Below are 14048 nucleotides of genomic sequence, written 5' to 3'. Positions count from 1 at the left end.
CATACAAATACATTTGTATCATATCATTTACATCATTCTCACCTTTCTGAATTCTATAATTAAGTTTTGTTCAACGAAAGGGCATTTGAAACATTGAATATTTTGTACAACTAACTAAGCGTAATTACATACATAAATATTTGTTATGTATTTAAATATGTACTTATATGTGTAAAAAATAGTATTATAGTATATACTAAATAAACATCGTATACAAGCAGACCTACTAATGTGTGAGTGTTCATATATAGTATGTAATTATGACTATGAAGCAAGGACAAGACATCAACATCAACATCAACAAGACTTTTTCCAGTGATTGAAATTTGAGAAAGAAAACCTTTTTATAATTTATTTATTCATGTGGTCACCCGATCACAAATGTTTCACTGTACCATTGAGATAGCCTCACACCGAATCAGAGCGAGAAAGATGAATAGCTCCAAGAATATCTACTACAACCACAAATACCATATTATCATAAAAAATGACCACAAAATTAACTCAAATTTCATTAAATGTTTAGTAATTCCATGAAATTCGAATTCTCCATTTTTACAATAAATAGAAATTTGATCATAACGTGCCGTTAGTAGAACTAATACATACTCGATTTACACATTTATATAAGCAACATTGAAAAAGTAAACATACATGAAAAAAGTATTCGACATGGAACAAAGAGTACATCAAAATTTGCGTAGAACACATGTGATCCAATTACCAATTTGAGATCTTACATATGTAGGTTAGAATCATATACTCGTACTTTAACTTTGCATGATATCAGACCACTCTATTTAGTGCCTGTATTTAATTGCATTCAAACCTATCGACGATCGTCAAAACACAAGCAACGATCGTAAGCAACAAGTTTCACATAAGTACGTAGGTTGGTTTACTATAACATGAAAGAGTAACATTTGGATCGCTCGTCGTATAAATGCTCATATACTCATATATGTAGCCTTTACAGGGTTGCGAACAATTTCTTAATTATACTGAAAATCTACTTAAATACACATACACATATGCACTGTTGCAGCGTTAAGCCACGTCGAAAATTGTAAAAAATAAATTGTGATTTAATGTCATTTTCTGAACGAGACGAATATTTTAAGTTACTATAAACAACACAAATAGCCCTTGTATGTCAAAACGTTCTGACGATGAAGTTGTGAGCTGCCAGATTGCAACACCAGAGTTTAAAAATCCCAAATCTCTAAAACGGTCAGATGCACGCATTCAATTTCTTAGCTCGAAGCTAGATTTGAATTTTTCTATCTGATGATAAGAAAAAATAGAAAACTACAAGGCGGAGAACCTTCCGGATACACACGACATACCCGATACGATAAAGACCTAATACTTCGATAGCCTTTCTTAGAGTGGACAAGAACTTATTTTACAGACTGCCAAGCGAAAAAATATTCATTTTTTGACCCTCCCCCCTAATATATTATAGTACATATGTACATACATATGCACCAACGATATGTTGTCATTATAGTAAGTGTCTTAAATTATTCAATTAAACTCAATGACACTGCAAAGCTAACGGAATGTGGTCATATCCGTACTAAATTGAAAGAAATTTTCCCCAAGCATTTTCGGCAGTAAAACTATCAGTAAATATTAGAAACATAAATGGAGCAGATCTTAATTATGTACATAACATATATACAAGTAGTTATATATGTATATAAATATCAGTACATACATATATATATATATATATGTATATATATTATTATTGTAAAGCTTGGAAGCTAATAAACATAAAAAATTTCTGAAGATTTAATCTCCTACTTTAATGACATTTATATATTATTTTGTTATCAAAATTCAATGCAAGCAAAATAGCTTTACAAAAACTGTTAAATGTGTTCGCACTGTGACAAATCCGCTTACCCTTACAGATTGATAGACCATTTGTCAGCACAATTGGGAATTGACGAATTGACAAAATGTCCAATAAACCATACAGTGCGATCAGTATAACCAATTGCGGATTGGATGACCCACAGGTAATGTGCACATGATCAATTACTCTTTATAACATAATAATGGCTTACAACTTGATGTCTAATGCACATACTTGTATATTTCAGAGCGAGCTGGGTGCCGCCTTTGCTAATAACAACCTAAAAGAATTTCGAATTGCTCTCGATAAAGGTGCAAGCCCGACTAGATGTGATGATAAACATTTCAGCGTCTTTGAATTAGCTCTGAAAACGCGTGGCCGCGCTGCATTTGTAGAGCAATGTTTAAATCATGGTTGCAGTCCTAATCATGTAAGTAAATATATGGAAAAGTTGGTTAAAAATTGTCGGTGTGTTACTTTCACAATAACTATAGTATAATAATGGTTGTATGTATCACCTAAAACTAATTGAGACAGATATAGGGTTTTACTATACAAATAATCAAAATGACGAGGCAGTTGAAATCCGGGTGACTGTCTGTCTGTCCGTCCGTTCGTGCAAGCTGTAAAAATGAAGATATTTTAATGAGACTTGGTACACTTGTAAGAAAAGTTCTGCGAATAGCGCATTCGATGCAACGATGAGCTGTATGAGACATACGACGACATCGGCATAGTTCAGCGAATTAAAAGACAGCGGCTACGCTGGCTAGGTCATGTTGTCCGGATGGACGAAAACAATCCAGCTCTGAAAGTATTCGACGCAGTACCCGCCGGGGGAAGCAGAGGAAGAGGAAGACCTCCACTCCGTTGGAAGGACCAAGTGGAGAAGGACCTGGCTTCGCTTGGAATATCCAATTGGCGCCACGTAGCGAAAAGAAGAAACGACTGGCGCGCTGTTGTTAACTCGGCTATAATCTCGTAAGCGGTGTCTGCGCCAATTAAGAAGAAGAAGGTACACATGTTCCTTGGCAAAAAAAAGTTAGATGGAGCTCTTAGTTAGACCACTGCCACGCCCACAAATCGCCATTAACCGGTCATGTGTAAAGTGTCATAAGTAAGCATTAAAATAATATATAAAACTCTAATAGGCGTGGCAATGACCCCATTTATATTAAGTCACATATGTATGTAGGAACCCGACAGGCCGATTTCAACTAAATTTTGTAAGAGACATATTTTTAGTATGTGACATGTTAATAGTATGTGTTACGGGCAAAACTAGATCAAATCGGAACAATACTACCCTCAACTCCCATATTTTCCTGAAGAAATTTCTCGGGTATAAAATGTTCGATTGCACCCAAACTTATATCTTCCTTACTTGTTTAAACAATTTTTTTTACTTTTTAGTTAAACCAACATTGGAAGAAATCAGCAATCAGTTTTGCCGCAGATTCCCTGGATCCAGAAATTCTCAATATACTCCTGCGTAACAAAGATGTACAAGTAGATCGACCCTATGCCAAACTTACACCTCTTAATACACTCGCCAAAAAATTGACTACGGAGAATCAGAACGATGTATTCGCTTGCATTAAACTTCTTCTAGAATATGGCGCCTCACCCAACAAGCCGGACGACCGTGAAATGACGCCATTGAACTATATTTTGAAAAATAAAAAGCTGGACAGTCAAATTAGGCGAGAACTTGTTGAACTTTTTACTTCTCAGCAAGATTTAGATGTCGATAGCTTTCGAGATGGCGAAGTACGTGAATTGTTGAACCGTGATTACCCCGAAATGTTGACAAAATTGAGTGCAGTCGAAGTAAGCTTAGATAGGCTTATTTCACTCCTTCGTAATGGTAACGAAGAGGAATTTGTCCAACAATTTCCAAAATTCAAAGCCAGAATGATTGAAAAAGATAACAATGCGAATGAAGTAGAGAAGCAAGAACTTCAGCTATTCATAGAGACGATAAAGCGCGGTACACACAAAGCATTTGATTTGCTCTTGAATTACAACGCGAATATAAATGGCACCTTAGATAATCAAACACCCATACATATTGCCACAATTTTTGGTAATTGGCGAGCTCTAAAAATATTATTAGAACATAATGATCTCAAGTTGCGCCGACAGGATCAATTATTAATCACTGTTATTAGTCACTTAGGCGATGAGCCATTATACGATTTTGTCAATTACGAGAAATGTCTTTCCTTTCTACTAAATTCGGATCGCATTGATGTGAATGAGACAGATCCCAGTGGCTCAACACCACTTCACTATGCCGTCAAGTATCGCAATCGCTTAGTTATCCAAGAATTACTACGTCATGGTGCCTACATTGGCATGCGCAGCTCCTTTAATGATTTGCCCATCGATGGAATATACCCGGAAGTGTTGGAGGAACACTTTGATAATTGTATCACTACAAATGGTTATAAGCCTGGTGATAGTGACTTTGAAATATTAGTCAATTTTAAGAATCTCATTGCACATCCGCGCTTGAGTCATGCAACGAAATTGCGTGCACAAAACTTCCACGAAGAGATGCCACCGATTGCGTATATTGCTGAATCAAAAGAACATCGCCATTTGCTACAACACCCACTTATCACCAGTTTTTTGTTCCTCAAATGGCATCGTTTATCTGTCATCTTTTATATTAATTTTCTCTTATACTTCTGTTTTGCCCTAAGCATTATAATACACACCATACTGAAATTTCGAGAAAGCGAATACGAAGCTCTAACTGTGTTATTCGGACTCTTCTCATGGGTTGGCATTATTTACCTCCTTATGCGCGAAATAATACAATTTGTTTTGGCTCCATTAAAATATTTCCGTTCGGCAATTAATTTTATGGAAGTGGCACTTATTATATTTTCCATACTGACTTGTACCGAATCCAGCTATAACCGCGAAACCCAGAGAGTAATAGCTGTATTCACGATACTCCTCGTCGCTATGGAGCTTTGCTTGTTGGTGGGTTCATTGCCAGTTCTTTCCATCTCTACACATATGCTAATGCTGCGTGCCGTATTAAAGAGCTTTATCAAGAGTTTTGCTCTTTACTCAATATTCGTAATTACATTCAGTTTGTGCTTCTATATTCTGTTTGGCAAATCATCGGAAGTCAACGATATTACGAACGGCACCGACGCCGTTAGTGATGGCGGAGAGTTCAACAAATTTGCAAACCCATTTACAGCGGTTATCAAAACTATTGTAATGTTGACAGGTGAATTTGATGCTGGGGATATTGAATTTGATACCGTTTACAGCTATTTGATATTCTTAATGTTCGTGGTATTCATGTCAATTGTGCTTTTCAACTTGCTCAATGGTCTTGCTGTTAGCGACACACAGGTGAGTAACTGAACCCTAATACATATTGGAACTCATACTAAGATAACACCGGTCAACAAAAAAAATATTTTTTTTTTTGATTTCTGTTCTCATGCTTGAATTCTGATTCTCGACATTGAAAAACACTTAAATATTAATCTTTAATTCTTTGAGTTAGCTTTGGGCTGATCTACATCGATAAGTATATCTGGGGTTTAATACGAGAGAGCTCATACTCGTATGAGCATAAAAGAAATACAAAAAATATTCACTTTTAGACAGTAATTTCTTGTTATTTTACATTTATATATTACTAGAGGACCCGTCCACGCTTCACTGTGGCTGATACATAGATAATACTATTACTACCATCTATATTTTTTCTATTATTTGGATTATAATTATTAGTTAATGAGATATAGCATTTCTGTGAAGCAACTTTGTTAGTTTACAAAAAAATGGATCATAGAGCATTTATTTGCTAAGCTTAAAGAGGCGAAAGCTCTGTGTAAAGTGGGTGCCTCGCAAGTTCATAATGCAACAAAAACAACGAATAACTGATTCTGAGAAGTGTTTGAGTGCTCTCTAATCGGAACAAGGCCAAATTTTTGCGTCGGTGATAAAAACATAGCTCCATGATTTCCCACTGGAGTCCAATTGACAGTCATTCTAGTGGACTGCACATGAGTAACCGGTTCTCAGGCGTTGAAAGACGAAAAAGACGGCTGGAAAGGTTATGACATCGGTATTTTGGGATGCACGTGGTATAATACATACTCAATGACTGAATACTGAGCCAGTTACAATTTATTTCACTGCATATTTGGTTGCACTTCTTTTCTACTATTCCAAATACTTAGCAATTGTATTACTTTTGAGGAAGAATCTGTTTAAAATGGTACGCATATATTCAAATGATTCCTACAAACATGAATTTTGAAATTATTATTTTTTCAGCCAAATCGGTTCAGCCGTTCTTGAGTTATAAATGGCGTAACTAACAACAACTTTCTTTTATATATATACTTAGATGTGAGGTTGTTTTCATTATTATTATTTTTTTTTTTTAAGAAATTAAATATTCAAATGATTTCTAGAAACGTGAATTTTGAACAAATCCTTATGATTTAAAATATAATTTTTGTATTTATGAGTTGTATTAAATTTTGACATAAAGAGATGAAAAGTATCCTATATCCTTACCCTGGTTCTAAGCTACCTCCCCACCAATTTTCAGCCAAATCGGTTCAGCCGTTTAGGCGTGAAAGAGTAACAGACAGACACAGTTACTTTCGCATTTATATACATATATATATATATGGATTGTTTATCACACATCTTGAATAAAAACAACTCTTGTATCTAAAAAAAGTTTTCTAATTATAATCTATAGTGAAATTGTAGAAAAAATATAAAAATCATCGAAAAATTTCTCAAATTTTTACGAAAGCAAACTTTAACCGGAAAAAAAATGTTTTCCTTATTTTGTCATAGGAGAAACTAAAATTTAACATGTAGATGGCAGACCCAAAAATCGTGTTGACCGGTGTAATCTGCTAAAAATTTCATTCTTCCATAACCAAATAAGCTATGTAGTATGTTGCGGAAAATGATCCGGTTGTATCCAAAATATATGAAATATTTTTTAGGCATTCACCAACAATAAAAGTTCAAATTTTTGTTGTATAAAACTTAGACAGTACTATATCTATTATATATGTATATACATATATGTATTATTTTCTTTACAGGCCATTAAAGCGCAAGCTGAACTAAACGGTTCCATTTGTCGGACGCTTCTACTCACACGCTACGAACAAGTCCTGACTGGACGCACCGGACATGCCAGTTTCATCATTAAACATGAACCGTTCCGCACAATATGCCGCCGCTTAATGAATCTCGATTCCAATTATATTGTTGGCAGACAAATCGCCATTCTACCGAATGACCATAATAAAGTATTCGTCGGTGTGGCCAACGGAGATGTCAGTGTAGAATCGAAATACAATTTCGCCCGGACTAGTGAGGTTCGCAACTCGAAATCACAATTTTTACCATTTTCAGAAGAAAATACCAATCATCAGAAAAAGTTGCTTGATGCACCCGTTGCATTCTTGCCCTGCTGCTGCACCTGCATTACCGGAAGATGCTCTGAAATGGATAGTCGCACTGTAAAATTGGCTATGGCAGTAATCGAACGAAAAAACACATCACAAGAAGATAAGATGCGTGAAGCGAATACGGAAAGAAGACTGAAGAATATAGAGGAACGATTGGCACAGATGACGGAGCTACTGCGGAAATTAAGTCAAGAACAATAAAGATGCCAGTTCAAAGTTGATATCATTATCAGTGGTTGCTATATTAACTTTTCTAATAATTGTGCAAACTTTGAGTGTCCTTAGGGTTATTTATTCAAGATTTTTTTTAACAAATACGCATGTATCAAAATATTTATGATAACTTCTAATGCAAAATATGTAAAATGTCCAAAGTAATAAGTGAATGTGTATGCAAGCATAACAAGTGTGCGGTGCCTTGTGCTGAGAGGATCCGACGTTGCGTTAGATAGAAATGATTCCACTTAAACAGCATTTTGTTAGTAGATAAAAAACTGAACAATTCTGTCCACAATAACAAAGATAAGAATGTTGCAACTCTCAATTCGATTGATTTTACAACATCCCCTGGGAGTATAAAGCTGATTCAAAACACCTTTTAACACACTTGACTTTCTTACTGCTTCTAGCATTCCAAAACCCCCAAAAGCAAATTCACTCAACATTTTTACAATTTCAGTAGACCAAACTACGTGCATATTGATGGCAAGAGGACACTTGTAGAAGAAAGTTTTGAAATGAAAGAAAATGTCTAAGTGTGTTGCAGTATTTGTCTGCCCATTTTCGTTTAAATGTTTAACCAAATTTTTGAAGCAACATCGAATGTAAAATAAATCTACATTTTTGGTAATAATTTTTTATTAAAATTCAATACAATTTACAAAACTGATACATTATGTATGTAAAAACATTCTTACCTTTCTATTTGTAAATCCCTTATACCAAAAGTTATTTTTTCTTCCATTTTATTGTTTCTCAATTTGTTTTATAAATGTTTGAAGATTGTATTTTACTCGTTTACCACCTATGTTGCATTCTGACGCATCTTAACGTGTTTATATGTGTTGTAACATTTATTATATATTATTTTCAACTCAAAAAAACATCATTGTTGCTCTTTACTTCTGCTTTTTCAGTAATCTTCGTAGTTTGGCAAAACGCATTGTAAATACAAATACGTTTTGACTTAATACTATATACTTGTACGTTCTTGTTTCACATTTAGTAAGAAGTTTGCAGTATATTTGACATCAAGTTCAGTGATACTTAATAATCTTGTCTCAGGTTTCCTTCAAATTAGTAGGTACGGAAAATTTCATATTCACTTTAGACATTTGAATTATATTGTTTAGACGGACGTACGTTTGTATATATGTTAACCTTATTGTAATAATTCGTTAAATAGTGAACTTCTACTGACAATGGTATAAATATATGACTTTGATACATACAAAACTAGATTTGATTAGTCTATAGTTGATATAATTCTTTGCAAAAAGTATTTTAATAAATATATTTTGGATTTTGAAAACTTTAATTCTACAAATATTTATTAAATTTTACACCCGTGTAAGCTACTATACCGTTTAAAACATATACACATAAGCGAATATAATTTATTTATATACATACATATATGTAGTTACATACCTACATATATGTACATATATGGCATAAAAAACGAATATCACTTCTTTCAAAAATACTTCTATCACTGCATTTTTCTCGAACTTTGGCGTTTTCTTATTGTTTTATGTCAGTTGGGAAGTCCAAAGCTATGCGAACATGTTTTTTGGATAACCATGTATTCCATTTCCTAGACAAAAGGATAATGAACACGCAGCTCATTCAATGTTTTGTTTTCTTTCGAACATGTTCAGAAAAAAACAAAAACAAATCGGAATAATGGCTTTAATGTCTAAACGAATATCCTCGTTAGCTCTAAAAGAACTGATGGTTGAAAAATGATTTTGACACTATAACCTCACAGTTTTTAAATCCGATATTAGAACACATATGTTCAACTTATGTATACATGTAAGTGTAATACAAGTATTTCCATAAGCCTAAGTTCACCTCACATAAAATGGCATTCACTCTTGGCAAATTCCTTTTAAACTACAAAAGGTTTGACATCTGTTTTGTACTATCCATTACCAATATCCAAAAAAGCAAAGCAGTTCCTTATTTATCCAATTATTGAGTTCTCATCTACATTGTCTCCACTACCTTCGTTTATACCCTTCATGTCATGGTGCATGAGTGACGCTTTAATGTATATTTATGTGATGGGCTCTTTGTGGTGCGTGTTATTCCGGCTGCTGCGCTGCTATAGGAAGGTAGTGATTGCCTTCGTCGCCTCACGGCAGGACTTAGATTGTACCGAATATTCGCTTGTACCAACAACTCTTTGAAAATCTCCACAATGCCTACATTCTCTTTAGCCGAACATTCGATGTAACCGCATTTCCAATCCTCACATACAATCATTTCAGTGACCTCATGCTCCACCTGCCGATCGGCTTCGTTTATGTCCACCTTATTACCAACGATGACAATGGGCACCTTGAGGCCACGTTTTGCTGTTATCTATAATGAAGAAATAGTTGCATTTATTAATAAAATCTGGCTGCAGCAAGGTCAATCAATGTTGTGTACATGTTAGGTAATTTTCATTGACCACGAAATTATTCTATATATGTTTGGGCTGTTAATTTCCATTCCCTATAGATGATTTATTATGGGTTTCAAGGATAAACATATGCATAGGATGTATATATAATGTTCCCTTCTCGACTCTTGCATAATGAAAAGGAGAAGGAATAGCAACCGGTTATAAACTGTTATAGTCTCTTGATTTGATTTTAACCGCATGTACTTTATATATTGAAAGTATACAAGTATAAAGTAAGGCGTTTGGTAAAGGATTTAATATATGTATAGTATGTAACATTTAAATTGTAATCTTTGAGACATTGCACAAATAAGTTTAGAAAGTTCTTTTTTTTGCTCTACGCCACACATATACATATATATATATTTTTAATTATTTCGCTGTCAATCGCATGATGCATGCATTTCATCATAATATTCTCAGAATCAACAATTCACCCACCTGTTTCCTTAGTCTTTCCACCTCAAACCATGATTGCTTATCATCTACCGCATACACCAAGATGAAGGCGCCCGCTGTTGATATCGACAAAGTACGCATTGCGGGGAATTCATACGAACCGGATGTATCTAAAATGTCTAACGTTAACGCCGAGCCATCTGGCAGCTCATATTCCCCACGATGCAACTCCTCCACTGTTTGTTTGTAGCGGGCTTCAAATTTATCATAGAGAAATTGCGAAATAATGCAAGTCTTGCCGACACGTGCAGCTCCCATCATGACGACACGGCGCTGCTCCTTGCGTATCGCAATGGTGGTGTAGTCGGTGGTAGAAGCGCGTGTTGTACGCATCACCGCCGCCAAAGAGGGTAAGCGAAGGCGTTGACACGGCCCCGGCATGATAACGTTAGCGGCGATGTTGAGACGACCGCTGGGTGCCTCTGTGACTGCTCTCAATTGCTTCGTAGTCACAAATAACTACACTAACACTTATTTGCTCTCCTTAAAGCCCTGGCGCGCTTGCAAAATTAAATTGGTTTTTTGTTTATTCGAACATGCATAGACACACCTAGTTAAGATTTTACTTCCAATTTATTTGCAATGAGAAGCAAGTCCAATGTCTAGTACACTCTGTCTGTTTAATTTAATTTAAATCCATCAAGCAGGTTATCGGTGATAAAAAAGAAACTGAAAACTGGTAGATGTTTGTAAGAACCCTGCGAAAGAAATAAACATCACATCGAAGTATTCATCGAATATGCCTTAGATAATGAAGAACTAACAGCAATATATAGTATACGCACATACTATATGTATATTACTTATATTTACAAATAGTGATTTCGAAATTAAGACAAAGCATGTCTTAAGATTCACCCAAATGTTAGCGAAATATGGTGTATTATATGTATGTCAACTACTAGTTGTTGCTTGTAACACCTAAAACTAATCTAGATAAATATGAGTGAAATCGGACCACTGTCACGCAAAAAAATTGACCTTCATAGAAATATATGTAAGTTAATAAACACGCCCATACTCCCATATTGCAGTTAAGTTCAAGACTACTAAAAGAGCGGTAACTCGCGAGAAGCTTTAAATTTAACAGCAGAAATGATATGATAGTAGGCATGTGTATCAGGTTAAAAAGTGGACAATGGGCGTGACACCGCTCATATTAAGCTGAGATCCCACATTTTAACAAATACTCAACCAATGTCAACCAAGTTTGGTGCAAATCGTAAGCGAAGACAGTTGCCCAACATTTTGCTAAATAATATCAAATTATAGGAAATAAACAAATTAACTTACATGTAGGCAATTATGCACCCGTTAGGTTTGCAACAAGAATTATCAAAAAATATCGCTATTGCGCCTGGTAAGAACTTTCTCATTAATAAAAAAATATTTTTTAATAGTTATTACATTATTTCTTAGCTCTTCAAAACAATGAAGAAACTATCACCACACATTGAGGGAAGTATTATAGTCATCACACAAGTAGATCTTCCACACGAATAATATACATATAAAGAGCTTAGAATATGCACATCAGTGGTCATAAGCGTTCGGAAAATACCTATTGTCCCCAAAGCAAAAGTCATGGGCCACAATAAAATTTTGACGGATGGAGACGCATAGAAATGAATAAGCTTGTTTGTAAACGGAATGTTAGAAGAGAGCTCCGCGACATTGGCTACATCGCAGATGTAAAAAACAAAAACTTACAATGCAGTAAAGAATGTTAAGGTACGGTTGAAATTACCGAAATTAAGCAGCAGATGACTGGAAGCTTGTTAACTAGTCAGTCGAATAAAATTTAATCGTTTTCAGTTAGATGGCAAACAATACTGCTGACATTGCCTTGGGGAGACCATCGAAAGGAACCACGTCACTCAAACAGCGAACTATAGTGGAGAAGCCGATTTGATATCGAGTTGGTTCATATGGTGACATGTTATACCCTTACAAAAACTCTATGAAGAGGAGAGGAGCGCTTATCTTAAAGAAGAAGTCATATTTCAACAGAATGACGACCCAGAGCATACATCCAAAATCGTAATGGCTTGCCGCACAAAATATCTTACTGATGCAGTGGCCAGCCCAAAGTTCTCCTCCCTCACCGAATCTAAACGAGCTTTGGCAGCGAGTACAGCGAATTAGATTACTCGTAATAACTAGAATTCCAAATTTATTTGTACAGAATTTTGTGGAGATTATACCAAACCTTGTACAAAGTGTTTTGTGTAATAAAGAGTTATGAATTAATACTTAAAATTAGCTAATTTCTAAAAGTTTCTGTAGGGTGCAAACTTTTTTTAATTTTTGTATTATTAACCATTTTGTTTAGAATTGAACAAGAACTAAAGGAATAAAAAACTTTGAAATTTTCTTTGCTAAATTTATTCTTACGCAGATAAAAATACTACTGTGTATGATTTTGAGAAGATACCTTTAAATATTTTCCATACAAGGAGTGGAGTTTAATCGTTGAGTTTGATCGTCTACGTACATATATTTACATTATAGGGTCTCCGATGTTTCTTTTTGGATGCTGAAAACTTCGTGGCATACTTATAATATAGCCTGCCAGCGTACAAAAATGCTGCAATTGAATTTAACTCAGTAGAACGGGACATTCTTTTAGAGAAATTATTGAGGCTTATTTTGCCAAGTATTAATTGATCTTTTATGAACGGCAACGTACTAAAGTTTAATTTAGTGTAGAAAATAGCGATGAATTTTATTCTATTATAATCTATAAACGCTGTGATTATAAGATAGTTGCATTCTCCCTTCTTCTCAGGTGTTTTAATAACAGAGACATTGGGTTTCGTATTTTTCTCACTATTAGAAAGATCCTTCAATAACACAACAATAATAGATATTTTCATAGCTTTTCAGAGCATGTACTGTTGCACTTCAGTACCGATTATGGCCGGCCTAATTGATTATATTAACAATATTATAGAAATATAATTCCGATACTGAGACGGGTTGTTTATGACAATCACTGAATTCAAGTTACTCATACGTAGCGTCAAACATACTGTCCAAGGTTCTACCTATGGGAGCATTCTGTCGAAAGGCTGTATGTACTATATTTATTTTACAATCATTATTCATTAGAAATTTGTTTAGACTTTTGAACCAGCGCATTGTTTACAAAATTCATTATACACATAAGTATTTCCGAGATGGCGGAGTTATACAACATACGAATATTTTGTTTTTCATGCCGTCAGCCTAACAACATACAATTCATGCTCGAAGTCGTTTAGCTTACCGATATATTGTTTATTTGCTACACTTTTCTATCACTTTATAAATTTTCCATGATGATTACATTCCATTGCCTATTACTTTTTAATGAGGCGTAAAATCTTTTAGTGCACCCACAATTATAGTTATTAATTTTCTGTTGTCCTTTGCATTAACTTGCTTATACCATTTTTTATTTATTTTTACTTCCTGTAGAAACTCATTTTGGATGCAAGAGTTGAATTTCAGATGTTTTTTTCACTGGGACTTAATTAGTCTGATAATAATAAAATTTACAAAGAAAGAGCACAAGCGTTCGCACCCAAAG

General features: G+C 34.7%; 2 protein-coding genes across 6 annotated transcripts in view; one reads left to right on the top strand and one right to left on the bottom strand.

Annotated features, from left to right (window-relative positions):
• LOC126756087 (transient receptor potential cation channel protein painless) overlaps positions 1 to 8881 on the top strand; it is a 25165-nt gene extending 16284 nt beyond the window's left edge. For all 4 annotated transcript variants that reach the window (XM_050468917.1, XM_050468914.1, XM_050468916.1 and 1 more), the window contains 4 exons: positions 1920 to 2027; positions 2112 to 2294; positions 3278 to 5242; positions 6973 to 8881. In XM_050468917.1, coding sequence (XP_050324874.1) covers positions 1968 to 2027; positions 2112 to 2294; positions 3278 to 5242; positions 6973 to 7545 — 2781 coding nt within the window. In that variant the 5' untranslated portion in view covers positions 1920 to 1967 and the 3' untranslated portion in view covers positions 7546 to 8881. The remainder of the gene's footprint in view (positions 1 to 1919; positions 2028 to 2111; positions 2295 to 3277; positions 5243 to 6972) is intronic.
• Positions 8181 to 14048, bottom strand: LOC126756096 (GTP-binding protein Rhes-like). Of its 2 annotated transcripts, none has more exons than XM_050468930.1 (3): positions 13746 to 14048; positions 10460 to 11175; positions 8181 to 9933 (listed from the first exon to the last, which is right to left on the bottom strand). In XM_050468930.1, exons 2-3 carry the CDS (start codon positions 10856 to 10858, stop codon positions 9589 to 9591), a joined length of 744 nt encoding a protein of 247 aa, XP_050324887.1. In that variant the 5' UTR covers positions 10859 to 11175; positions 13746 to 14048; the 3' UTR covers positions 8181 to 9588. The 2 variants fall into 2 exon arrangements, with proteins under 2 accessions (XP_050324887.1, XP_050324888.1); XM_050468931.1 differs by lacking the exon at positions 13746 to 14048 and adding an exon at positions 12912 to 13696.

Source organism: Bactrocera neohumeralis, chromosome 4 (genome assembly GCF_024586455.1).
Source record: "Bactrocera neohumeralis isolate Rockhampton chromosome 4, APGP_CSIRO_Bneo_wtdbg2-racon-allhic-juicebox.fasta_v2, whole genome shotgun sequence".
NCBI lineage: Eukaryota > Metazoa > Arthropoda > Insecta > Diptera > Tephritidae > Bactrocera > Bactrocera neohumeralis.
Note: the sequence above shows the minus strand (reverse complement) of the source record. Positions and strands in the feature narration are given on the sequence as shown.

Excerpts from the sequence above, each read along its gene's own strand:
- LOC126756096 (XM_050468930.1), bottom strand. The coding sequence starts at position 10,858 with ATGCCGGGGCCGTGTCAACGCCTTCGCTTACCCTCTTTGGCGGCGGTG. Across the intron at positions 9,934-10,459 it reads TGGAAAGACTAAGGAAACAG|ATAACAGCAAAACGTGGCCT; the intron begins GTGGGTGAATTG and ends TCTTCATTATAG.